This window comes from Hevea brasiliensis, chromosome 17 (assembly GCF_030052815.1).
Source record: "Hevea brasiliensis isolate MT/VB/25A 57/8 chromosome 17, ASM3005281v1, whole genome shotgun sequence".
In the NCBI taxonomy this organism is placed as follows: domain Eukaryota; kingdom Viridiplantae; phylum Streptophyta; class Magnoliopsida; order Malpighiales; family Euphorbiaceae; genus Hevea; species Hevea brasiliensis.
In genome coordinates, this window is record NC_079509.1 from 45,008,590 (window position 1) to 45,036,335 (window position 27,746).

General features: G+C 33.7%; 1 protein-coding gene across 6 annotated transcripts; it reads right to left on the minus strand.

The window, feature by feature from the left end:
- Window positions 1–279: 279 nt before the first annotated feature.
- LOC110652849 (putative disease resistance protein RGA3) lies at window positions 280–27,660 on the minus strand. Of its 6 annotated transcripts, XM_058139522.1 has the most exons (3): window positions 27,258–27,647; window positions 9,537–9,601; window positions 8,548–8,808 (listed from the first exon to the last, which is right to left on the minus strand). In XM_058139522.1, the coding sequence occupies exons 1-2, from the start codon at window positions 27,561–27,563 to the stop codon at window positions 9,566–9,568; spliced, it is 342 nt and encodes a 113-aa protein (XP_057995505.1). In that variant the 5' UTR covers window positions 27,564–27,647; the 3' UTR covers window positions 8,548–8,808; window positions 9,537–9,565. The 6 variants fall into 6 exon arrangements, with proteins under 6 accessions (XP_057995503.1, XP_057995505.1, XP_021664155.1 ...); XM_058139520.1 differs by lacking the exons at window positions 8,548–8,808; window positions 9,537–9,601 and adding an exon at window positions 280–369 and having other exon boundaries at window positions 27,258–27,648; XM_021808463.2 differs by lacking the exons at window positions 8,548–8,808; window positions 9,537–9,601 and adding an exon at window positions 22,667–22,982.
- Window positions 27,661–27,746: the final 86 nt, after the last annotated feature.

Below are 27,746 nucleotides of genomic sequence, written 5' to 3' on the forward strand. Positions count from 1 at the left end.
CAGAGTGCCATATGTATTTAGGATAAAACAGTTCTTCAGAAAATCTGTAAAAAGCACTTCAATAAATTTCCAAATCTCAACTTCAATACATTTCTCAACACAATAATTTATCAACTCAATTCCATAGAAATTTTTCAAAGTCTGAGATAAGGAAATATAATACAATTTTTACAAGTCAAATAACTCATAATTAATTTACAACTTCAAGGTACAATTTGAATTTACAACTGCTCAAAACTAAAAATAAAATGTACATACAGTGTCATACATTCTGATCTTAAATGCAAAATACTGGTATACTCATTATACCAAGTAATCCCTCGCTGGATGTATATGCAGCCTAGTCTGCTGCCCTGTCTGTCTCTCTACCTGCGACAGCAATAAAAAGCTATCGCTGAGACAATGTCTCAGTGGTGCACAACATTAACCAAATATAATTTAAATCACAATTCATAAGTCATGTAAATAGTGGATACTTAAAATCATAGTTAAATTCAAGACAATAATTGTCAACAAGAATTTAAATTCCATTTCTCAATATCATAATAATTTTCCATAAGTCAGATCAGGTTTGAATTCAAAAGATAGTATATGTCAATGAGAGTTTAAATCCATTTCACAATCTCACAATACATATCAATAAATCACACACAGCTTAATCATGATCCATAGTTCAATTCGTCCCAAAAGCCGATGGCTAATGAGGTATTCAATTCGTCCCAAAAGTCAATGACTAATGAGGAATAACATGGCTAGCTAGCAAAAATATGAGTACTCATCCAATTCGTCCTCAACAGGCACACACCTCAATACTTCAGCCAGAGAGGGAATTCAATTCGTCCCACTAGACAAGCTAATGAGGAATACAATCAATATACATGATAGCTGTGGTTTCAAACCATTTCCAATGCTTTTAAATCAATAAGTATCCATAAATGTCATTCAAACAATTTTTCACAGTTTCAAACCATTCACAATATTTTTCAATCAATAAGTGTCCATCAAACTCATTTCCACAATTTAAAACAATAATATACAAATAGTCTATTTATTTCAATTGAAAATAATTCAAAAGAAACAGTTGTTGTGCACAAACCTCTGATATTTGTCTCCTGGTCCTGACTCAGTATTTCTTTCCCTTTTGCTGGGTCCTTGTTAACTGAGAAACACAATTTGAAGTGTTTCAGTGCTAAATTAATTTGCCTCTAACAATAATGTTCGATAAACAATTCACTGAATACCTTTATTTGCTAAGTCACCTAATATACCGACCCTCGTTGCGTTTTAGGTAAATTAGGTTTTAGTGTCGTTAATATGTCACATTTGATAGGGTTTTAGGTTTGGTATGTTTTACCAAAGTCATTTCCTTGCTTAGTGCATTTTAATGCAAATTGCTGGATTCCGGGACACTGGTTTGACCTAGCCGGACGGTCTAGTTCCCTCGGTTTTCGGGTCTCGGTCGAAACTACAAACTTGTAGATCTATGTCTTACGGACCGCGGTGCAAAATTTTAGGTCAATCCGAGTTAAGTAGACCAAGTTATGGTCATTACACTATTGCTGGTCAAATGGCATCAATTAGGTCATTTTTTTGATCAATTTGGTCAACTTTAGTTCTGCCAGTTTTTGGACCCGAACTTGTGCAAGCTTTTTGACTTGCTTATGGTCATTTCTGAGCTTTGGTGTCTTCATAAGACTTGTAGGTATGGGTCTTAACTATTCATGGTTAAAATTTCAGGTCAATTGGACCTGTTTTGAGTGAGTTATGGCCTAAACACTCACTGCTGCCCAATTGGTCATTTTTCAGGTCCTAATTGCACCTAATCCGAATTGGTCATTTTCTTAGGTCACCTTGCAAGCAGAATTTTGGTATGGTTTCTCAATGAAAGTTGGCACATTTTGTGCCTAGTTTCACCTCAAATTGGTCTCATACCAATTGAGGTTACACATTTAAAGTTATAGGCTAAAATGTACACTGCCCTCAATATGCCTTTCACACCCCACTTCAAACACACATTTACCTTTGCAATTTGTTTACTTACCTACCAATCTGTTTTGGTACATTACCAAAAGCATTTTCTACATTACATCAACATTACTTTGGGCAGATTACCATTACCCTCAACACACCAATTATAATTCACATTTACAATTTCTAAGTACCATTACATACACACCTAACCATTACAAATTTTACATACACTTTACAATATCAATCTACATACATATCATCAATCCTTCTAGGTCAATATTCTGCCTACACTTCCTTCAATATATACATTTACTCAAGTGTTCCCAAGCTGCCGCAAACCTTCTTCAACATCAAAGTGCCGTCCAACTTACCAATTCCCATCCAAGTGCATAAATCACCATATAAACATGAAGTAATTCACTAGGTTACTAACTCACCATGATCAACATTATTTCTCATCAATTATATCCATAATAAATCACTAAATGCGTGACCCCATGGCTGTCCAAAAATGGCTATCTCAATAACTACTTAAACTTTAAAATTTCCTTCACAAAATTAACACCCATAACATGAACATAAAGTTTAACAAAGGAATTCTCAAAAGTGTAAACTTACCTTTGATTGTAACTTTCTAAACCTTCACCAAACTTCTCAAATTTGGTATCAATATCTTCCTTGTGATGTGTAGACAAAGTTTAATGAAGAACCCTAGGTGATTTGGGGTTGAAATGAGGGGATGGATCAAGCTTTACCCAAAACGGCCATGGAGGTTTTTATGTTCTTCAATTCGGCAATATTGAGAGGACATGAGGAAGATGAGATTTCAGCTGGTTAGTGGACTTACTTCAGCCATATTTATGTTTAATTAAATCCCTAGTGGTCCACTAACTAAATTTAAATCATATTTTAAGCTAACTTTCACTTAATCCCACATTTAACCTTGATTTTAGCTATTTACTTTAGGTACCACTAAATTAATTTTTCCTTTTATTTTCTAAGTGTAATACTATTTATTTTTAATGGACATTTAGGTCAAAAGACACTTCGGGATGTCAAATGACCATAATGCCCTGCTCGTTACGTTCTGATTTTTCAGATATTCTGGGTTTTGTCTGCTTTTCGATTTCTCACTTTTCTTTGTACTAATTATTTAATTTTTCTTTGATCTTTTAATGATATTTATTCTTCAACAAGGGTCTATTTAAGTCCTAAAATATTTTCCGTGGTTTCCATGATCCGAGGCTAGTCAACGGTCCACGCCGTGACTTCCTGTCAAGTCACCCATCGTTAGGTTTCATTTCGCTTAACTTGGTCACATTTATTTGCTATCATTTTTCCTTTGTTTTTCTTGTACTTTCTTTTCTTGTATTTCTTTATTTTATGTCTTCTCACTCATATCGGCATGCAGTTCTAGGCATCCTAGCCGTCAGGACAACACTAGTCACCGGAGCAAAGTAACGCACTACCGAACTTTGGGGTGTTACAATTCTCTCCCACTTAAAATAAAATACGTCTCGAAATTTTACAGCATTAGTCTCGAACAATTTGTGGGTGCTGTCTCCTCATATCCTCTTCACGTTCCCAAGTAGCTTCCTGGCCTGAATGATGGTTCCACAGCACTTTAACCAGGTGTATCTTTTTGTTCCTCAGCTGTTTCACCTCATAAGCCAGAATTTTTATGGGTTCTTCCTCATATGAGAGGTCTGGATTTACTTCAATCTCTTCAACTGATAGTACATGAGATGGGTCTGATCTGTACCTCCTTAACATGGACACATGGAAGACACTGTGTATCCTTGCTAGCTCTGGAGGTAATGCCAACCGATATGCCAGAGGACCCACTCTTTCCAGAACTTCATATGGTCCGATGAAACGAGGACTCAGTTTCCCCTTTCTGCCAAATCTCATAATCCTCTTCCAAGGAGAAACTTTGAGGAATACTTTATCACCCACTGCATACTCAATATCTCTTCTCTTCAGATCAACATAGGACTTCTGACGGTCTGATGCAGCCTTGAGTCTATCTCTGATCAATCTGATCTTTTCCTCTGTCTGCTGGACAATTTCTGGCCCAATCATCTTCCTTTCACCTACTTCATCCCAACATAAAGGAGTTCTGCACTTCCTGCCATACAAAGCTTCATATGGAGGCATCCCTATGCTTGATTGGTAGCTGTTGTTATAAGCAAACTCAATCAAAGGCAAGTGTGTATCCCAACTACCTTCAAATTCAATCACACAAGCCCGTAGCATATCCTCCAATATCTGAATAACCCTCTCGGTGGCCATCTGCGTGGGTGGAATCTTTGTCTTTGAAGTTCAATCTAGTTCCTAGGGCTCTCAAGACTACCCCGAATCTAGAAGTGAACCTAGGATCTCTGTCGGACACAATTGATAATCGCACTCCATGCAATTTTACAATCTCATATATGTACAATCCGCCAATCTTTCCGTGCTATAGTCCATCCGAATCGCAAAAAGTGAGCGGACTTGGTCAATCATCAACTATAACCCATACCGCATCATGACTACTCTGTGTCCTTGGAAGTCCTGTAACAAAATCCATAGTTATCCGCTCCCATTTCCACTGCATCGACAAAGGATGTAACAAACCGGCTAGAACTTGATGTTACGCCTTTACTTGACAAGTTAGGCATTTGGAAACAAATTCACTATATCTCTTTACATGCCCATCCACCAAGAATGCTCTTTCAAACCCTCTATACATTTTAGTTCCACCGTGGTGCATAGCAAATGGAGACTCATGTGCTTCCTTCATAATGATCTGTCTCAATTCCACATCACTAGGAACGCACACTCGCTTCGATGTAGCAATAAACCATCATCTTTCCAGAAAATTCGGTTTCTTGCCTCTTTGGACTTCTTTCGGTAACCGATATTTTTCATCACTCTGAGCGACCATTCGATCGATCAATCAACACCGGCCGTACATGCCATGCAACTCCGTCTGTCCCTCATCATCAATCTCTAAACCGGCATCTTTGTGCTTTCAACTCATATACCATGGACAAAGGAGAAACTCTGAGACTTGCCATAGTCTTGCGACTCAAGGCGTCAGCCACCACATTTGCTTTCCCCGGCTGATAGTCTATTAAGCAATCATAGTCTTTAATGAGTTCCAACCATCTCCTCTGCCTCAAATTCAATTCCTTCTGGGTGCCTAAGTACTTCAAGCTCTTGTGATCTGTGAAAATGTAGCATTTCTCCCCATACAAATAGTGTCTCCAGATCTTCAGAGCAAAAACAATAGCTGCTAACTCCAGGTCATGTGTTGGGTAGTTCCTCTCATGCGGTTTTAGCTGGCGTGATGCATAAGCAATGACATTCCAATCTTGCATCAGTACACAGCCTAACCCATTGTGAGAAGCATCACTATAAACTGTGTATTCTTTACCCGAAGTAGGTAAAGTGAGGACTGGAGCTTCAGCTAAACACCTCTTCAACTCATCAAAACTCTGCTGACATTTATCAGTCCACTGAAATTTCACATCTTTTCGAAGCAGCTTAGTCAGTGGAGAAGATAACATAGAAAACCCTTTTACAAACCGACGGTAATATCCAGCTAAACCTAAAATGCGAATTTACGTGATGTTCTGGCGGCTTCCAATTAAGGATAGCTTCTATCTTTGGAATCTACCTTGATCCCTTGGTGACACAACATGTCCCAAAAAGGAGATTTCCTTCAGCCAAAATTCACATTTCGACAATTTGGCGTACAGTTGTTTCTCCCTTAAGGTCTGCAGTACAATCCGCAGATGCCTGTCATGCTCCTCTGCATTCCTCGAGTATATCAAAATGTCATCAATAAACACCACCACAAATTGATCAAGATATGGTCTGAAGATAGTGTTCATCAGATCCATAAAAGCAGCTGGAGCATTTGTCAACCCGAATGGCATTACTAGAAACTCATAGTGGCCATACCGAGTTCTGAAAGCAGTTTTTGGAATACTTTGCTCTTGCACCTTCAACTGATAATAACCAGATCGCAAATCAATTTTGGAGAATATAGCTGCAATGCGAGGCAATGGATATCTGTTCTTTATTGTCACCTTATTCAACTGCCGGTAGTCAATGCATAAGCGGAGAGTACCATCCTTCTTCTTAACAAACAACACTGGTGCTCCCCAAGGTGACACACTAGGGCGGATGAAGCCCTTTTCAAGTAGTTCTTGCAACTGTATCTTTAACTCCTTCAACTCCGCTGGTGCCATTCTGTATGGCGTTATGGAGATTGGATCCACACCAGGCAGAACATTAATTTCAAACTGCACTTCTCTTTCCGGAGGTAATCCTGGCAATTCATCAGAAACACATCCGAAAGTCATGTCTTGTAGGGATGTCTTTCAATCTTTGGACTCCCCACTTGGGTGTCTACTACATGTGCCAAGTATGCTTCACACCCCTTTACGATCATTTTTACGGCTAGTGCGGCGAAATGATGTTTGATGGCAATAGTTGCCTCTCCTTGTATTACCACATCAACTGGGGAGACCAAAAGTGGTATCTTCAACCTCTGATCAATCATGGCATGATGCCTAGCTAACCAATCCATGCCCAAGATGATATCATAATCTCTGAAGGGCATTTCAATGAAATCGACAGAAAGTGTGTCCTTAGATCACCAAAGGACAATCTCTATACATTCTATTAACCTCGACCTCTGTCCTAACGGACTTGTTACTAGCACCTCAAAGTCCATTTTTGTACATGGAACAAAGAATGCAATCAATGGTGCTAGCACTCACATAAGAATGGGTAGAACCCGGATCAAATAACACAAACACATTCTGGTTAAAAGTTGAGAAGGTACCAGCCACAACATCCGATGTCTCTGCCTCTTCCCTCTGTCTCATGGCATAGACTCTGACTGGAGTACTATCTTGCTCTGATTGTTTCTTGTGCCTTGGTTTCTTTGGGTTACCTCTACCCCTGCCTCTACCTCTGCTAGGTGGTTGTGAGCTTACGGTGACAGGGGCTGCATCGACCTTCTGCAGTAGTAGGAGGTGGTCCAACTCTGCGACTACTGGTGCAGTCCTTGGCGAAGTGTCCAGTGCCTCCACAGTTATAACAGGCTCCAATAGCCTTGTAGCATATCCCACCATGATATCTTCCACAAGTTCCACACTGGCGGGGAGGATAGGAACCTCTGGTACTCTGACGACGGATAGGGAGGTCTCTGTCACGAATGTCTTCCCCTACGATTTCTTGCCACCTCTGCCATGTCCCCATAGTTCTTCCTTTTTCCAAGATGACCACTGGAACTCATTCTCTGATTTTCCCTCTTTCTCTGTCTTCTCGATCTCTTTTCTCTGGAGCGGTCTCAAACTCAACTCTTTCCAACTCTAGGGCTTGAGAAACAAGTTCGAGAGAAGTTAGTGTGTTTGAAGCCGAGCACTTGTACTCGATCTGGGCTTCAAGCCGCTTCAAACCTCTTGCATCTCTCCTGGGTAGCAAGCAAACTTCTTGCATAGTGGCTAAGGCGGGAGAATTCTCTTTCATACTCACCACCGATCATTCCCTGTTTGAGACTTAAGAATTCTTGTAGCTTCACGTCTACATAGGCATCGGGACATATTTCACTGAATTCCCGAGGAAGTCATTCCATGTTAGCACCGCAGCTCTACTGCATCAGGGGAATGGTTTTCCACCAGTCATAAGCATCCTCAGAGTAAGGACACCGAGTATTCAAATCTAAGCTCTTACAGACAATGTAGCTTCTTGAACACCCTATCCATCCTCTCTAACCATTGTTCACTTCTAGAGGATCTTTGTCCCCTTAAACTCAGAGCCCCATATTTCATTAATTTGTCATATTGCCTTGTAGGAGATCGTGGTTGTACCATCGTGTCTGTATTGGGACTTGAGTAGGCACATTACCACCATTTGTTAGAACATTGCACCATCTCACGAGCGAATCGAGCAGAAATCAGCAGATCTGCAGGGTGCTGGTGAACCACTAACATTATGTAGGCACGAGGCATCCCTTGCACCTCGGCCTCAATAGATTGATCGATCAACGATCACCTCTTCCATATTCAATGCGAGGATTTTAGATCTCTTGAACAAATAACACAAGGAGATTTCCTCCTGTTAGTGCATATTTATAATGTAATGTACTGTATGTATCAAACAATGATATTGAGCAGTTGTACTATGAAGAAAGAATATTCAAATAACAGGTGAAAACGGAATTTAAAAACTTTGCTCTGATACCACCAAAACATGTCACACCCTACCCCTCTGTAAGGCATAACATGATCCCGTAGTATACCTAATGAATTACCAACTCCGCTTCATCGATAACCCATTAAATACACTACAAGGGATTTTAAAACTTTTCTTACTTATTTTACGATGGTGAGCACTATTTACAGTATTAAAAACTTTGGTGAATCAAGTGAAACAATTAACTCATTTGATTTATTTGGGATTTACAGAAAATTTTGGCAGAGTGCCATCGTATTTTGGATGAAACAGTTCTTGAAAATCAGTAAAAGCACTTCAATAAATTTCCAAATCTCAACTTCAATACATTTCTCAACACAACAATTTATCAACTCAATTCCATAGAAATTTTTCAAAGTCTGAGATAAGGAAATATAATACAATTTTTACAAGTCAAATAACTCATAATTAATTTACAACTTCAAGGTACAATTTGAATTTACAACTGCTCAAAACTAAAAACAAAATTTACATACAGTGTCATACATTACAGTACGAAATGCAAAATACTGGTATACTCATTATACCAAGTAATCCCTCGCTGGATGTATATGCAGCCTAGTCTGCTGCCCTGTCTGTCTCTCTACCGCGATAAAGAATAAAAGCTATCGCTGAGACAATGTCTCAGTGGTGCACAACATTAACCAGATACAATTTAAATCACAATTCATAAGTCATGTAAATAGTGGATACTTAAAATCATAGTTAAATTCAAGACAATAATTGTCAACAAGAATTTAAATTCCATTTCTCAATATCATAATAATTTTCCATAAGTCAGATCAGGTTTGAATTCAAAAGATAGTATATGTCAATGAGAGTTTAAATCCATTTCACAATCTCACAATACATATCAATAAATCACACACAGCTTAATCATGATCCATAGTTCAATTCGTCCCAAAAGCCGATGGCTAATGAGGTATTCAATTCGTCCCAAAAGTCAATGACTAATGAGGAATAACATGGCTAGCTAGCAAAAATATGAGTACTCATCCAATTCGTCCTCAACAGGCACACACCTCAACACTTCAGCCAGAGAGGGAATTCAATTCGTCCCACTAGACAAGCTAATGAGGAATACAATCAATATACATGATAGCTGTGGTTTCAAACCATTTCCAATGCTTTTAAATCAATAAGTATCCATAAATGTCATTCAAACAATTTTTCACAGTTTCAAACCATTCACAATATTTTTCAATCAATAAGTGTCCATCAAACTCATTTCCACAATTTAAAACAATAATATACAAATAGTCAATATTTATTTCAATTGAAAATAATTCAAAAGAAATAGTTGTTGTGCACAAACCTCTGATATTTGTCTCCTGGTCCTGACTCAGTATTTCTTTCCCTTTTGCTGAGTCCTTGTTAACTGAGAAACACAATTTGAAGTGTTTCAGTGCTAAATTAATTTGCCTCTAACGATAATGTTCGATAAATAATTCACTGAATACCTTTATTTGCTAAGTCACCTAATATATCGACCCTCGTTGCGTTTTAGGTAAATTAGGTTTTAGTGTCGTTAATATGTCACATTTGATAGGGTTTTAGGTTTGGTATGTTTTACCAAAGTCATTTCCTTGCTTAGTGCATTTTAATGCAAATTGCTGGATTCCGGGACACTGGTTTGACCTAGCCGGACGGTCTAGTTCCCTCGGTTTTCGGGTCTCGGTCGAAACTACAAACTTGTAGATCTATGTCTTACGGACCGCGGTGCAAAATTTTATGTCAATCCGAGTTAAGTAGACCAAGTTATGGTCATTACACTATTGCTGGTCAAATGGCATCAATTAGGTCATTTTTTTGGTCAATTTGGTCAACTTTGGTTCTGCCAGTTTTTGGACCCGAACTTGTGCAAGCTTTTTAACTTGCTTATGGTCATTTCTGGGCTTTGGTGTCTTCATAAGACTTGTAGGTATGGGTCTTAACTATTCATGGTTAAAATTTCAGGTCAATTGGACCTGTTTTGAGTGAGTTATGGCCTAAACACTCACTGCTGCCCAATTGGTCATTTTTCAGGTCCTAATTGCACCTAATCCGAATTGGTCATTTTCTTAGGTCACCTTGCAAGCAGAATTTTGGTATGGTTTCTCAATGAAAGTTGGCACATTTTGTGCCTAGTTTCACCTCAAATTGGTCTCATACCAATTGAGGTTACACATTTAAGGTTATAGGCTAAAATGTACACTACCCTCAATATGCCTTTCACACCCCACTTCAAACACACATTTACCTTTGCAATTTGTTTACTTACCTACCAATCTGTTTTGGTACATTACCAAAAGCATTTTCTACATTACATCAACATTACTTTGGGCAGATTACCATTACCCTCAACACACCAATTATAATTCACATTTAAAATTTCTAAGTACCATTACATACACACCTAACCATTACAAATTTTACATACACTTTACAATATCAATCTACATACATATCATCAATCCTTCTAGGTCAATATTCTGCCTACACTTCCTTCAATATATACATTTACTCAAGTGTTCCCAAGCTGCCGCAAACCTTCTTCAACATCAAAGTGCCGTCCAACTTACCAATTCCCATCCAAGTGCATAAATCACCATATAAACATGAAGTAATTCACTAGGTTACTAACTCACCATGATCAACATTATTTCTCATCAATTATATCCATAATAAATCACTAAATGCGTGACCCCATGGCTGTCCAAAAATGGCTATCTCAATAACTACTTAAACTTTAAAATTTCCTTCACAAAATTAACACCCATAACATGAACATAAAGTTTAACAAAGGAATTCTCAAAAGTGTAAACTTACCTTTGATTGTAACTTTCTAAACCTTCACCAAACTTCTCAAATTTGGTATCAATATCTTCCTTGTGATGTGTAGACAAAGTTTAATGAAGAACCCTAGGTGATTTGGGGTTGAAATGAGGGGATGGATCAAGCTTTACCCAGAACGGCCATGGAGGTTTTTGTGTTCTTCAATTCGGCAATATTGAGAGGACATGAGGAAGATGAGATTTCAGCTGGTTAGTGGACTTACTTCAGCCATATTTATGTTTAATTAAATCCCTAGTGGTCCACTAACTAAATTTAAATCATATTTTAAGCTAACTTTCACTTAATCCCACATTTAACCTTGATTTTAGCTATTTACTTTAGGTACCACTAAATTAATTTTTCCTTTTATTTTCTAAGTGTAATACTATTTATTTTTAATGGACATTTAGGTCAAAAGACACTTCGGGATGTCTAATGACCATAATACCCTGCTCGATTACGTTCCCGATTTTTCTAGACACGGGTTTTGTCTGTTTTTCGATTTCTCACTTTTCTTTGTACTAATTATTTAATTTTTCTTTGATCTTTCTAATGATATTTATTCTTCAACAAGGGTCTATTTAAGTCCTAAAAATATTTTCCGTGGTTCCATGATCGCAGGCTAGTCAACGGTCCACGCCGTGACTTCCTGGATCACCCATCGTTAGGTTTCCCGGCTCGTTTAACTTGGTCACATTTCTTTGCTATCATTTTTCCTTTGTTTTTCTTGTACTTTTTTTTCTTGTATTTCATTATTTTATGTCTCCTCACTCATATCGAAGTACGGTTCTAGGCATCCTAGCTGTCCGGACAACACTAGTCACCGGAGCAGCAGAACGCACTACCGAACTTTGAGGTGTTACATAAACGGAAAAGTGAAAATGCCTTTTATTAATAAAATATATACAAGATACATACTAAATGATATGCTCTAGGGCATATTACTAACATTAGCAGATAGGATCAGGGCAGATCCAAAGAAGATTGAAGCAGTAGTTGAATGGAAGCCTCCCAGAAATGTAATAGAGGTCAGAAGCTTCTTGGGGTTAGCTGGATACTACAGGAGATTTGTGAAGGGATTCTCCGTTATAGCAGCCCCACTCACTAAGTTGCTACATAAGAATGTCAAGTTTGACTGGAATGACAAGTGTCAAATCAGTTTTGAGAAACTGAAGACTATGCTCACAGAGGCCCCAGTGTTGACACAGCCAGAGTCAAGGAAAGATTATGTGATCTACAATGATGCCTCTCACAATGGACTTCGGTGTGTTCTAATGCAAGAAGGGAAAGTAGTTGCCTATGCTTCCAGACAGCTAAGGCTACATGAAAAGAACTACCAAACATATGATTTAGAAATGGCAGCAATGGTATTTGCATTGAAGATATGGAGGCATTATCTATATGGTGAGAAGTGCTATATCTACACGGATCACAAGAGTCTGAAGTACTTACCAACCCAGAAGAAACTTAATCTGAGACAGAGGAGATGGATTGAATTCCTAGAAAAGTATTATGACTGTGTGATCAACTATCACCCTGAAAAGGCAAATGCAATGGCCGATGCACTGAGCAGGAAGTCCATAATGGCTTTGAAAGCACTGAATGTTCACTTGTCCTTAGTTCCAGATGGGACTATTTTGGCTAAGTTGTGTGTAAAGCCAAGCTTGCTACAGCAAATAGAGGAAGCACAGATAAAGGATGAAAAGCTGATGACAATTATAGGTAAAGTTAAAGAGGGGAAAAAGACTGATTATGAGCTGAAAAAAGATGGGTGCCTGTATTGTAAAGACAGAATCTGTGTACCAGGAGATGAGGAACTAAAGAAGAATATCCTAAAAGAGGCACACAATAGCTTCCATGATATGCACCCAGAAAGTACCAAGATGTATCATGATCTGAAGGCACATTATTGGTGGCTTGGGATGAAGAAAGAGATTGGTGATTTTGTGACCAAATGTTTGACATGCCATCAAGTTAAGGCTGAGCATCAGGTTCCATCAGGGTTGTTGCAACCCATATCTATATCAGAGTGGAAATGGAACCGCATCACCATGGATTTTGTCACTGGGTTGCCATTGACACAGAAGAAGCATGATACCATCTGGGTGATTATGGACAGATTAACAAAGTCAGCACACTTCCTACCTATCAGAACCAACTACTCACTAGAGAGATGCTGAGATAGTACGGTTACAAGGAGTGCTAACATCAATCATATCTGATCGAGACCTGAGGTTCACTTCGAGGTTTTGGAAGAAGCTATAGGAGTCGTTAGGCACTCAACTCCACTTCAGTATGCTTTTCATCCTCAGACGAATGGATAGTCTGAAAGGGTGATTCAAGTAACCCTTAGAACTTAGTAAATTGTTATAAAGGTTAAAAAAATGATAATAATAATGACATGACATGAATGACATGATAGGTGCTGGAAGATATGCTTCGGAGCTGCATTATTGACTTTGAAGGAAGTTGGGAGAAGTACCTTTCTTTGGTAGAGTTTGCTTATTATAACAGCTACCAAGCCAACATAAAAATGGCTCCATATGAAGTATTGTATGGGAGGAGATGCAGGACTCTTTTATGTTAGACAGAGATGGGTGAAGAGAAAGTAGCAGGCCCAGACCCGATAAGACAGATAAAGGAAAAAAATGAAACCAATCAAAGATAACTTGAAAGTCACCTCAGATAGACAGAAGTCATATGCTGACCTCAAGAGAAGAGACATAGAATATGAGGTTGGTGATAAGATGTTTCTCAAGGTATCACCTTAGAAGAAAGTGCTAAGATTTGGCAAAAAGGGTAAGTTAAGCCCTAGGTTTATTAGTCCATATGATGTCATTGAATATGTGGGTCCAGTAGCCTACAGGCTAGCTTTACCACCTGAGTTGGATAAGATTCACAACGTATTCCATGTGTCGATGCTCAGGAGATACATATCAGATCTTTCACATGTTATCTTAGCAGAAGAGATAATTATACAACCTGATTTGACATATGCAAAAGAACCAATCAAAATCTTGGCATGAGAAGTAAAAGAGCTCAGAAATAAGAGAATTCCTCTGGTGAAAGTCCTATGGAGACACCACAACACAGAAGAGGCGACATGGGAGAGCGAGGAGACGATGAGACAGCAGTTCCCTCAGCTCTTCACATCAGGTAAATTTTAAGGACGAAATTTTTAATTAGAGGGGAAGAATTATAACGCCCTCACTGTAGGTAGTCCGTACATTCTACTGTTCCGACGACTAACATCTGTTCGGACAGCCAGAATATTTGAAACTACACTTAAACTAGAGTGAGGAAGCATAAATTGATAGAATAAATGATAAGAAAATATAAGAAAAATTAAGAGAAAATAAAAGAAATGAAATGCAACTAGGTTAAATGAGCCGAGGTTCCGACGATGGGTGACCGTACTGAAAAATAACTGCGAAGTCAGTTGCCGACCCCAGACTCTCGAGAAACCCTAGAAAATAATTTTTAGGACTTAATTGAAGGTTTGCTAAGGTATAAATGATATTAAAAAAGTCACAAAAATTTTATTAATCGGTACCAATCAAAAATAACCCGATAAGCATAATGAAGAGCATTTTGGTCATTTCAACCTCAGAGTTGAATTTTGACCTAAATGTCAATTAAAATAAAAGAGATTAAAACACATAGAATAAATTAAAATCATGAAAAATGCAATTGAAATGGGAAAAGAAAAGAAAGAAAATCAAATATAAATATATAAGTTATTATATGAGTTATTATTAAGTATGTTATATAATGACATCATTTAAATTATTCAACCAATGGTAAATTAACCACTATAAAAGGGGATAAGAAGACACTTAAAGGAATTAAAAATTAAACCACTCAAGTCATCTTCTTCCTCTTGCTCTCCCATGGTTGAACCTTTCTCTCACTAACTTCCCCATTTTCAAGCTTTTGAGCTTGATTTCCTCCCTGTCTCACCATATTTTCCATAAATCCCTTCAATAAAAATGATCTCCACACCATAAGGAAGCTCTAAGCAGCCACAAAGAGTAGAAATTTTAGAGTTTTCACAAGTTGAAGAATTGTCCATTCAAGGTTAGTGAATAATTTCTCTTCCTTTCTTCATTAAACCTTGAATTGAGGTTGAGATGAGTTAATATTGCATGAAAAACTAAGAAAATAATGGGTTTGTGAGGTTACTAATTTCGGTAACCTTAGAAAATATGAGGGTTTGATAAATTCATGCATGTAAATGGTGATTAGTAGTGTTGATGAATTCTTGACTATAATGATGATTAATGATGTTGAGTGGTGAAGTTACATATATTAGAAATTGGATTGCATGTGTATGCTTGACTTTGACAATTTGAGTTAGGGTTTTAACTTAACTATTGGAGACTTTGTGTAATTGCTGGAATTTGACTTCGTTGAGATGAGTTGATGATGTTTAGAAGTGCCGTGAATGCCAATTTGTAGTTTGGGAGTTGGAGGAAATGAAATTTAGAAGTGTACATTTCTTTGCAGGTTTGGGACTTTATAAATCCAGTATGTGTTTTGAGCCATAACTGAATTTTTGTTGCTCCAATTGGTATGAGGCCAATTGGAGGTGAAACTAGACCCAAAATACTTCATTTTTCATGAAGAAACCATGCCCAAATTTTATCCATAACTTGACCAATTTACTATTCCAATCCGGCTAACCATACAATGAATTCCGAAAAATTACCAAATGAACAGTACACATTCATTTGGTCATAACTCCCACTAGGCAGATCCAAATGACCTGAATTTCATACCATTAGAAAGCTTAGACATAGGACTACAACTTTCATGAAGGACACAGAACCCATAAATGCCTCTAAGCAAACCAAATTGCCAGCCCAAGTTAAGCCACAAAACTGTCCAGAACTATATTGCCCAGAAATTGCTGGACATAGGCTTACCCGACTAGTTTTAGAAAAAAGGCCACAACTTGGTCTACAAAAATCCAAATGCAATGAAATCAGTGGTAAAATTTTCACAAGACATCAATCTACAATATTGGTATTTTGACCAAAACCCAGAAATCAAGGAAACTAGGTCAATTGGCTAGGTCAAGTTAGTATGCAAATTCTAGAAATTGCCTAAGTGACCACTTGACCCCAGAACAGTCTTTTAGTCATATCTCCCACTACTAAACTCCAAATGGGATGAGTCATACTGTTCTGGAAACCTAAGAAATAGGGATCCAACTTTATTTAGACACTTTCCTCAAATTATGAATGTAAAAATCCTAAAATTTGAGTCAAAACCACTAACCTGAACTAGAATCCTGTTGGCATAGGGTACATGAGTCCAGGCCAATAATTTAGCTATAATTAATTCTACAAAACCTGAAAAATTGCAATTCAAAATTCTGAATGACCATAAGACATAGGACAACAAATTCTATGAAGAACACTAAGCCTATAAGTGGCTGCAACATATTCAATTAAATTGGTAAAGTGTAACTCCAAAATCTGCTTAGCTAAGGATCCAGAATTAGGAAATGAACCAGTTATAGTTATCTGACCATAACTTGAGTTGTAGAAATCTAAATGACATGATTCAAAAAGGGAAAACAAAAAAAGACATAAAGAAATAACTTCCATGAAGGAAGTATGGCCAAACAGTGGCCACAAATTTATTAAATTGATAGGTAAAATTAAGACATTAAAACTGAACCTAAAGAAAAGTTCATGAGACAATTTATTTTATGGTCGGGTTTTAACTCTAATATGTTGCTAAACACTAAATTACATGAAATAAGTATGTGAGACCCACTTTTGCACTATAAATTAACTTAAAATTTCTAATAAGAAATTAATAATGCTTAATTGTCCAAAGTAAACCTAGGCTTATGTATATAGTTTGGATCGATTGGTATACCAATTAGGAACTACAGATAGCAGTACTGCCTACATGAATAATCATTGATCGATAAAATATGTCTGATATGATTGTTCTGCAGGCTATATGCCTGCTCGTTGGCCATTGTGCCTAATTTCATTTTTTGCTTTAAAAGCCTGTCTGCTAGCCTTGTACCTGACATGACAGTTGTATACAGGGTAGACATATGGATGTCTAACCAGCATACTCCTGTGTATCCAGCCTTATAGTCTGTTATAGGTTACTTGGGCACTAATATGATTTTAAAAAGACTGAAAATAAAATAAATACACAGATAAGATCCTAATAAATAAATTGATCACAAAGTTTAATAAATCTGTAAAGATTTAGAATTTATAAAATTTGCCTAGAATTATTATTTTTAATTATTTAGTTACTTTTCTTTAAAATTATGCACCACTAAGCAATTCACTTAGCGCGTTGGCTTTCTATCGCATAGGTACTGGAGACCAGACACAGCCACAGCAACAGCAGTAGCAGTAGTGTTCTGATAGAGTTTTGACAAGATCTACCACAGTCCAAAGTCACCTCAGCATTTTGTATTTTGTTGGTAGGGCCCATGTATTAGACTTAGTATTTTGGTTTATTGTACATAAGTATTATGTGATCATATTTTGTGTTATAAATAAATTGTAATTATATTTTTCGAGATTTTAAATAAAGCTTGTAAAATTTTGTATATAAATTTCCATATGAATGAGTTATATTATATTCTTGAAATTTACAGGATCAACTACGGATAATGTGATACATGACAAGATGAATGGATCTAAATTAATTTGAACAGGTGAACAGTGGAACCCGCCAGATGCTAATAAAACAGAGGAGACTCTGCCCAAGTCTCCACAGAAATAAATTATGATAAAAAAAATTTTACCACATGTTTTTTATAAAGTTTAAAATTAACAATGGACAGAACAAAATAAGATAAGGTATTCCGACACCAAATGTGGCACACTTTACTTGGCTACACTGTAGACGGGTAAGTAGCGTCACATTAACACTTGGCATAATTAAAAAATAATAATTTTATTTAAAAATATAAAATATTTAAAAATTTAAAAATACAAATTTTAAAATATTTAAAATTTTATTTTAGTTTATCTTATTTATTTTATTAATGTATAGAATTAACAAAATTTAAAATATTTAGGATTTTACTTTCATTTATTTTTTTATTAGTGTATAAGAATTTTAAAATATAAAATATTTAGAATTTAAATAGTATAAAATAAAAAATTTGTTGAAAAAAAATGATTAGCTGTTTATCTTCTTTTCACACACACATATTTGTGAAGAGAGGGGAAAACATTAGTTTTTCCTAAATTACCCTCCATTGCTTATAATATTTACAATTATATTTTTTATTATTTAATTTAATTTTAGAATTTCCAAAAATTTAAAATTCTTTTGATTTAAAATTTAATTATTTTTATAATTTTAAAGTTTATATAAATCTAAAATTCTCAGTCCTATTTGTATTTAAATATTACTTAATTAAATTTTTATTATAATATAATTTAAAATAAAATTTTATAAAACTACCTTCATAATTTATATTATTTACAAAAAAATAGAAAGTCTTTTGTTTATATGAATACCATTTTTAATGAATTCTAATAAATTTTTATTTTTATCTTAATTATAATTATTTATATAAAAATATTTTAATGCAATAATATTTTAAAGTTACATAAAAAATAAAAAAATAATAATTTTTATCAGTAAAATATATGAACTCTTTTATTAATTTTTAATGTTTTGTTTTAATTTAATTTCTCATAAGTTTATTAAAAAAATATTTAATTATAATATGTAATATATAATAAAATTATATGATTTTAAAATTTTTCAATAATATATAATTATGTATGTAAAATAAATTATATATTTGAGAAAAATATTTAAATAGATAAACATATATTATTTAAAAAAATTAATAATTAACTTAATATGTTATAGGATGATTGAAATTTATAATTCTATATTTTATTTTAAAAAAAATATCATTAATAATTTAATACTAATGTGCATACATATAAAAAAATATAAATTAATTTTTAATTTTTTAATACTATAATCTTATGCTAACTTGGGAAATAGTAAGTATCGTATAAAATGAATTAGAAATATAAAATTATTAATTTAATTTAACAAATTTATATTTAAATATAAATATAAATTGATAGTTAATATAAAAGGAGTCTAATTTTTATATGAACACAAGCATTACACCATTTAATAAAATTTTATTTATTTAGATTTAATAATTTCATTTATTAAAATTTGACGTTTACTTTTAAAAAAATAATTATAAAAAATTTAATTTAAAAATTCATTTTAAGTAGTTTGATAAATTATTTTACTATAAACCAAATAATTGTTTCTACTTTTTTTACTATAATTATTTTAATTAAAAATAATAATATATTAATATCAGTATTTTTTATTCTATCAGCATCGTTTTTTATTTTTTATATAAAAAGAAAATTTTAGTTATTAATTTATTATTTATAAATTATTTATTAATATTAATATATTTGTCAATCTTATTTTAAAGTTTTTCTCTATATTATAAGAAATATAAAATTATACAAAATATTATATATGAAATAGAAATTAATAACATTGGTACTTATTGATATGAGTGTTCATAATTAATTTCAGCAAATCAAATTAAAAATAAATAGAAATAAAAAAAAATTAGCATTGTAAGAAATTTTACTAAATTGAATTTATTTTACTATTATATATATATATATATATATATATATATATATATATAAGTTTTGATTTTATATACTAATTATATATATTTTATAAAAATTATAAAATGTTAAAAACTAATTAATTTTAATAAACTAAAAATTTCATTATTGAAGAATTTTAAAATGAAAATATATAAACTAATAAAATAACAAATGATTAAATTTATATATTTATAAAACACTAATTATAAAATAATATTATAATAATAAAATTTTTATAATGAATTTCACTTCTATAATTTTTTAATTTTCATTGATACACTTTTATTTTAATTAAATTAATATAAAAATTATAAACACACATACAATATACATGTCATAAAAAAGAAATTTTATTATATTATCATAATAATAATAATCAATATATTATAATAATATTATATTATATAAAAAAAGTTATATAAAAATATTAAATTATAAATACATGCAACGAGTGTAAAAAATATGCAATGCACATTTTAAAAGAAACTAGTTACATATAAATATATGAAAGTCGGAGGTGAACTTAGCTTTGTCTAAATTGCTCTTCATTTTTTAAATTAATTATAATTATATTTTGTTATTTAAATTAATTTTAAAATTTATATGAATTTAAAATTTTTAATTTTAGAGTTTATATGAATTTAAAAATCTTAATTCTACTTTCATTTAACTTCAATAAAATATAAAATTTTATGAGAAGTAATTAACTAAAATAATAAATAAAAAATAAAAATATTATTAATCTATCTATTATTTATAAAAATATTAAAAAAATTATAATTATAGTGACAGATAAATAATTCATCGTCAATAATACATATTAAAGACAATAATAAATAGCAATCCATATAAATTCGTCACTAATATTATCTGGCGACAATATTATTCATCAATAATAATTTTAGCAATTAATACTTTCACATATTATCGTCGTTAATATTTTAGCGATATAAAATTTATCGCTAAATCTTTTATAATGCTAATTCTATAATATTTTATATTGTCAACACTAACTTTTAACGACGAAATATTTATCCCTAAATACTTAATATTTTATTTTTCAATATTATAATAATTAATATAAATTAAAATTTTAATATTATTTAATTAATAATCCTACTTATACTAAAAAATATATTATAATGCTTAATGTATAATTCTATAATCATAATTCTATAAGTATTATTATTTCATTAATATATATAATTAAATAAAAATTTAGCGTTAACTATATATAATATCAATTTTATTTAAAATTAATATTTAAATTTTTAATCAAATTCAAATAGATAAACTGCATTATTAATCATAAATTTATAACCCTTTTTTAAATTATTTATATTGATAAAAATATAACTTTAATCAAACTCAAAATTTATTTTTATATATAAATAAATTTATTTATTTCATTTTTATTAAGAATAAAAATAAATAATTTTATATTCTCAAATTATTATCTAATATAATAAATTAATAATATTTTTTATTAAAAACTTTAATGAAATTATTATAATTACATTTCAACCTTAACTAATTTAGGTAACTAGAATAAAAATAATATCATTTTTATTTAAAATTAATATTTAAATTTTTAATCAAATTCAAACAGATAAACTGCATTATTAATCATAAATTTTTAACCCTTTTTTAAATTATTTGTATTGATAAAAATATAACTTTAATCAAACTCAAAATTTATTTTTATATATAAATAAATTTATTTATTTCATTTTTATTAAGAATAAAAATAAATAATTTTATATTCTCAAATTAGTCTAATATAATAAATTAATAACATTTTTTATTAAAAACTTTAATGAAATTATTATAATTAGATTTCAACCTTAACTAATTTAGGTAAACAGAATAAAAATAATACCAATTTTATAATTTTAATAAAATAAATAAAATTTTAAATAAAATTAAAAAGTGCTTAAAATTTTTTTATCAATTAGTTCTATTTTCAAATTAATTTTATTCTCTACATCAATAAAATATTATAATTTATAAATATATTAAAAAAATTTTAAAAATACTATTCATAAAATTATTTAGACTTTATTTGGATAATTAATTATTTAAAATAAAAATAAATTTTAATTTTGTATTAAAATATATTAAAAATCATAATATCAAATTTAAATACTTATTCATTTTAATTTTTTTATTTATTTATATAAATTTTATATTATTATATAATGATTAAATAACTAAAAAAATAAAACTTTTATAAATTTCTTCAATTTTAGTCAAACTTTTTATTATCAATTTAATATCAAATTTTGACATTAGTTTCAATTTTAGCAATTAGCCTAATTTAATTACTTAATTGATAAAAATTATTTAAATATTTACATAAATTACTTATATTAGCTAAATTTTATTTTTATATCAATTTTAATAATTATTCTTAAATTGATAAAAAAAATTATTTTAATTAATTTATCAATCATTTTGAAAAATTATAATTCCATTTATTTTAATTTTATTATTTGTTCATATTTTATTTTTAAATTTTTTATTTTTCTTTTTTTTCCTCTAAATTTGAAATAAAATAATATAAAATATGTAAATTAAAAGTGTAAGTAGAAAAAAAGAAAAAAAAATTAAAAACTCAAATAATAATGTTATGTTAGATATATTATTCATTTATTATTTTTCATCAACATGAAGTTTGTTAAAATTAGTAAAATAGTTAAATTATTGTATATAATAATAAAACTAAAAGGAGTTAACATTGATGATAAATAAAAAAAAAAATGAATTATTTCGTGGACCTCCAAAACGAAAATAGGCAGCATACACAAGAACCCAACTCAAACCCCATTTTTCAAGAACTGGGAAAGACGCAAAAGACCCAGGAACACAGGCGCGAACAGTGAAGGACATGTAAATAAAATCACCGCAAACTAATGCAACAGGAGAAGCACCGAAGCATTAAGGGGAGACCTTAAGGGGAGACCCAAAGGTGCAGCAAAATGAAGCTTTATTAACAATTTGAAGAAAGAAAGGGTGGACAGAGGCAGAGCTCTGAGCTAACCCCAAACTAAGGAGCAACTGCCACCTCACCCATCCTTCAATTGCAGGACAATTATTTGAAGGCATTGTATTTATCGGAACAAGCTGGTTATGCGGCACTCGGCAAGGCTGGAAAAGCCAACATTACTGATATTCTACGATCCCAAGCTGCTGCAGAGTGGCAGCAACCTGAAGTCCCTCAATGGACAAGAGACACATGCATTAGCAAGAAAGCAAAGGACCATGGCGTGCTCACAGGGTGTGCTCCTTGCAAAAAATAATGAATCTCAATCTAAAAAATTCAGAAACCTGAATACTTACAATTCCTGGACAGATAAAAGGAAAAAAGCAAAAAGCCAGAAAACAAGTAACTCTTGCAAATGACACTCACTGGGCAGTTCACCCCTAATCATGGTGACAGATAACACTGATTCTCATCCCCCTCAACCACCAAGGAAAACAGTTGGGACGTAAAAATGAGCCTTGCAAGATTTTTCCAGCCTGTTGATAAAAATTCCACCCCCATTTCATTTTCTCTTAATTATCAGCCCAGAAAGAGTAGTATTCCTAGGCTTAACATTAGTGCTAAGACAAATCCAAATTGTATAATAACCTGCAACATCTATATAGAAGCACATTTTAACAACTGCACTTCAATAAAAGAACCAGCAGGAGCTTCTCAAGAAAAAAATTTAGATTGAAGAGATAACTACGTACCCCTTGGAAATGCAGAGAGACTTCTCTTGGTGATGTGAAGAGGTTCTGGAACCAGATTCTTGTCTAATCTAAAGATGCAATTTGGGAAAACCCTGCCTACAACAACGTTTGGATGTGAGCAATTTTGGGCCAGTCCTCCCGTGTTTTTGTCCCCTCTCTTTGAAAGTCAACGACGGGCAAATACTTTAACATGGTCAATCATAAATAATTTTTAGATCTTGGCGAGAGGTAAGTCTTTTCAACAACTCATTTGGCATAAATTCTGGTTCCACAATAGTTTGCATTTCAATCCTTTTCAATTGTGAGAGAGCGGTGGGAATTGAAGAAGAGGAAGAAGAAGGGGTAGGTTCTGATGCCGAAATCCACACTTTCAATGTCTGCTCCAATGGCCTGACGCTGGCTCTTTCTAGATGAAGTTGTTCAAGGGATGGAAAAGTTGGCATCGAAGTCAAGTTAGGGCAATCATGGATCGACAGCTTCGAAAGAAAAATAAACCAGGGCAACTTTCCTATTGATGGCGAAGACAATGATAATGATGTGCGTGTGGTTGCATCGTTCCTGTTGTATCTCTTCCATCCTTCAAAATTAGGGCACTTTAACAGATAAAGCTCCTTTAGGCAAGGATTAGATAATTTTCATCAGTATCTATGTACTCTAGATTAGGTAATTCTCGAATTCTCAAAATCTCAAGAGAGTTAAAGTGATCAAATGGGGGGAGATGTTGTATGTTTTTGCAAGAAAATAATTCAAGCTCCACCAAATTTACGAGGGAAGGAAGCCATCTAGGAGAATCGACTCCTCTATAAGCAAACAAGAATAGGCATTGGAGATTTTGGCGGGCCTTAGCACATCCAATGCCATTTCTTCATTTCTAAGCTCTTACGCATCAATTTTATAATAATCATCATCGTTGTCATCATCACTGACACCAAAAATATACGATTCATTGCTATCCACTTGGTACTCTATGACCCATTCTAGTCTCAAGGACTGGAGATATTGCTTCTCTTCCAAATTGGCAGCACGAAATTCAGATGCACCATTTTTTACTACATATCTCAAATTTCTTATTATTAGCTCTCCTCTCAATTTGTTTAACTCATGTAATTCATCCAGTCCGGCGAAAAGCTTGGAGGAGGAACCATTTTTGGGTGCTACAAATGCATGTAATTAGCAAGGCGAGTCAATTCTCCAATCCCAATTGGCATATGACTAAAATTACACCGATAAAAGCTAAGATGCCTGAGATCGACCAACTTTTTAATGTCCTTTGGTAGTCCTTGGAGCATACCACAATAGTCCAATATCAGCACTTGTAGGTTCTGTAATCTAACTATTGAATCTGGCAGTCTTACAAGGTGATCGTTACTCCTAATAATCAGAACTTGCAACTTCTGTAATCTGGCAATTGAATCTGGAAGCTCGATGATTCCAACGAAGGAAAGATCAAGATACCTCAAATGCTTCAAATTGTAAATGGAACTCGGCACTTCCCTTCTGTAATCGCCTAGATCCACCACTCGTAAACATTCAAATTCAGGAAAGATTTGGTTTTCCCAATTGCATTTGTTCCGTTTATCCAAAAGGACCGTTCTCGCCTTCTTTGCATTGAAAGAGTTTCTTGGAAGATAATCAATATCAAATGATATTTGTCGTGTTGTTTTCTCAACACATCCATTTGATTTTGATAAAGTGACTATCTCTTCTCCAGCAACTAATATAGCTAGATCATGCATCAAATCATGCATTTTACAGGTTTCTATATTACTCCGTCTATCTCTCACATCATCTTGGAAAAAATACATAGAAAGAAGATTCTTAAAATATGAAAAACCAATTTCTTCAAAACTTTGACTAGAATTTGAGGAATCAAGATACCCTTGTGCCATCCAAAGATATATCAAATTTCCCATATCAATTTCACAATCTTTAGGAAAAATGGCACAATAAGCAAAGCAATGTTTCAAGTGAGATGGAAGATGATCATAACTCAAATTAAGAGTTGACAAGATATTATCTTCTTGCATTTTTGAGAGTTCATATTCTTTGAAGGATTGCCACTCCGACTCAGTATTTTTACAATATAACAAAGCTCTTATTGATTTTATACCTGAAGGAAGCCTTACACACTTTGCTACAATCTCCTGTCCAAGTGCCTCTTGGCTCAAGCTTGTTTCTGCCTTTGATCAAATGCTATTTTTTTGAACAATGACCAAGACTCAGCAGGAGATAGGCCCTTCAATTCATAAATTGAAGATGAACGTGTCCTTTCAGCAACTGTTTTGGAACGTGTGGTAATTATTATTTTACTTTCTTTTGCACTTGCTACTAATAGGGCAATTGACCGTACAGGGTCGATTTAAAAAATAATATACCGAAACGGGGTAGAATTTGGGAAAATTACGAGAAGGGTGTGAGAAGGCCAAAAAACGTTGATAAAAATAGCGTCCTAACATACAGACGCTATTAAGAAAAACGCTATTTTGAATAGCGTCCTCACGTAAAAACGCTATTCAAAATAGCGTTTTTACGTGAGGACGCTATTCAAAATAGCGTTCCCACGACAGCACCACCCGAACCAGTCTCAAACGATGGAAAACGCTAATATGATTAGCGTCCGAGACAAAAACGCTAATATGATTAGCGTCCGAGACAGCGTCCCCACGACAGCACCACCCCGAGGCAGAAACCCGAAGCCCGCTAATATGATTAGCGTCCCAAAGGATGAAAAACGCTAATATGATTAGCGTCCGAGACTCTACGCCGGCAGAAATGGTGATTGCATGAACACGGGACGCTAATAAAAATAGCGTCCCCCACTGAAGATTCCTGCAGAGATTGGACGGGCCAGAGATTTGACGGGGCATCAACATGGGACGCTAATAAAAATAGCGTCCCGCGTGCAGGAAAATTCCTGCAGATTGGACTTGCGCCAGGCCAGGCTTGGGTGGGAGGATGCTCGGCAGGAGGGGTGGATCACGGGACGCTAATATAATTAGCATCCGGAGCAGATGGGACGTAATATTCCTCTCGCGTGCATGAATTGCTGCAGTGCTCATTCCGGACGCTATTCAAAATAGCGTCCAAGCTTCGGGTGCTATTATGAATAGCGTCCCTTGCTCAGACGCTATTTTGAACAGCGTCCCACGCGGTGACCACTGCAACCCGCCCCCTCTTCGTAATTTTTTTTGGTGTTAGCCCATTCTGGTATTTTTCCTTTATGAGTTAACTTAGTACGGTCATTTGCCCCTACTAATACGTCCCCTAAGCTAAGCCATTTTTGTGCATCCTCATTCCACACATCATCCAATACAATGACATAATTTTTACCATTAATCTTTGCATGAAGTTTGTTTTTCAGTGCATCCACCCCAAGATCATCAGGTCTCTCACCAGTCATAGAGCCTAAAATTTTTTCAATTATGAGTTTAACATCAAAATTTTCAGACACATAAACCCATCCTTCTAACTCAAAACATGTTTTAACTCTTTCATCGTTATAAACAATCTGAGCTAGTTGGTTTTTCCTAAGCCTCCAATTCCTACTATTGAAATTACTGATAAATTCTCTTCCTGATTAGAGCACAATAAAAGATCTAAAATTGCATTTTTGTCATCTTCTCTACCAACAACAATTTCTGGCAACGAAGAATGAGTTTGCTCCCTTTCTCAAATCATTAGAGAATTCTCCACTGGGCATTCATCTAAGTGAAACCCCCTATCCTCTTTAATATTTTCTAGCGTTTCTCTAATGTTCTTAATCTTATGAGCCATTTTAAGACCATATGAGAGCCGCTTTTTTGAAGTTGGAAAGCAAAAGCATACCTCCTTTGCAGAATTCTTATCTTCACTCTTCGCTTGCCCCGACAATCCATCTGTGGCAAAATCATCCAACAAGTCATCTGCATCGTAAATTGCTTCTTTCAATCCTCGAAGCCAAACCTCGACTTGTTGATTCAGTGAGAACTTCCTGTCTGCATCAAGAAGCACGGCTTGGATGGTAGAAACTGCGTTCTTGAGGCTTTCAAGATCAACTTCAAGATTCCTCCACCTCCCAGTCTCAACAAGAGCCAGAGATCCTAACTTGTTTATGATTTCCGATGCAATGTTATAGAGCACAGCTTCTGCCATTTCTGCTTAATCACGCAGAAAGCGAAAGGGACAATAAGAAGAAAATCAAGAAAGTTGATTAGAATGGTATTTTGCGGAAAGCGTGGTCCGATTTATATAAGGGTAAATTATTATATTTTTAAATTTATAAAAATTTTAGAATTTAAGTCAAAGTCATAACACATTGAATTAATTTTTCTTAAA

Coding starts and splice junctions, on each gene's coding strand:
- LOC110652849 (XM_058139519.1), bottom strand. CDS start 25,459: ATGCAAGAAGATAATATCTTGTCAACTCTTAATTTGAGTTATGATCAT.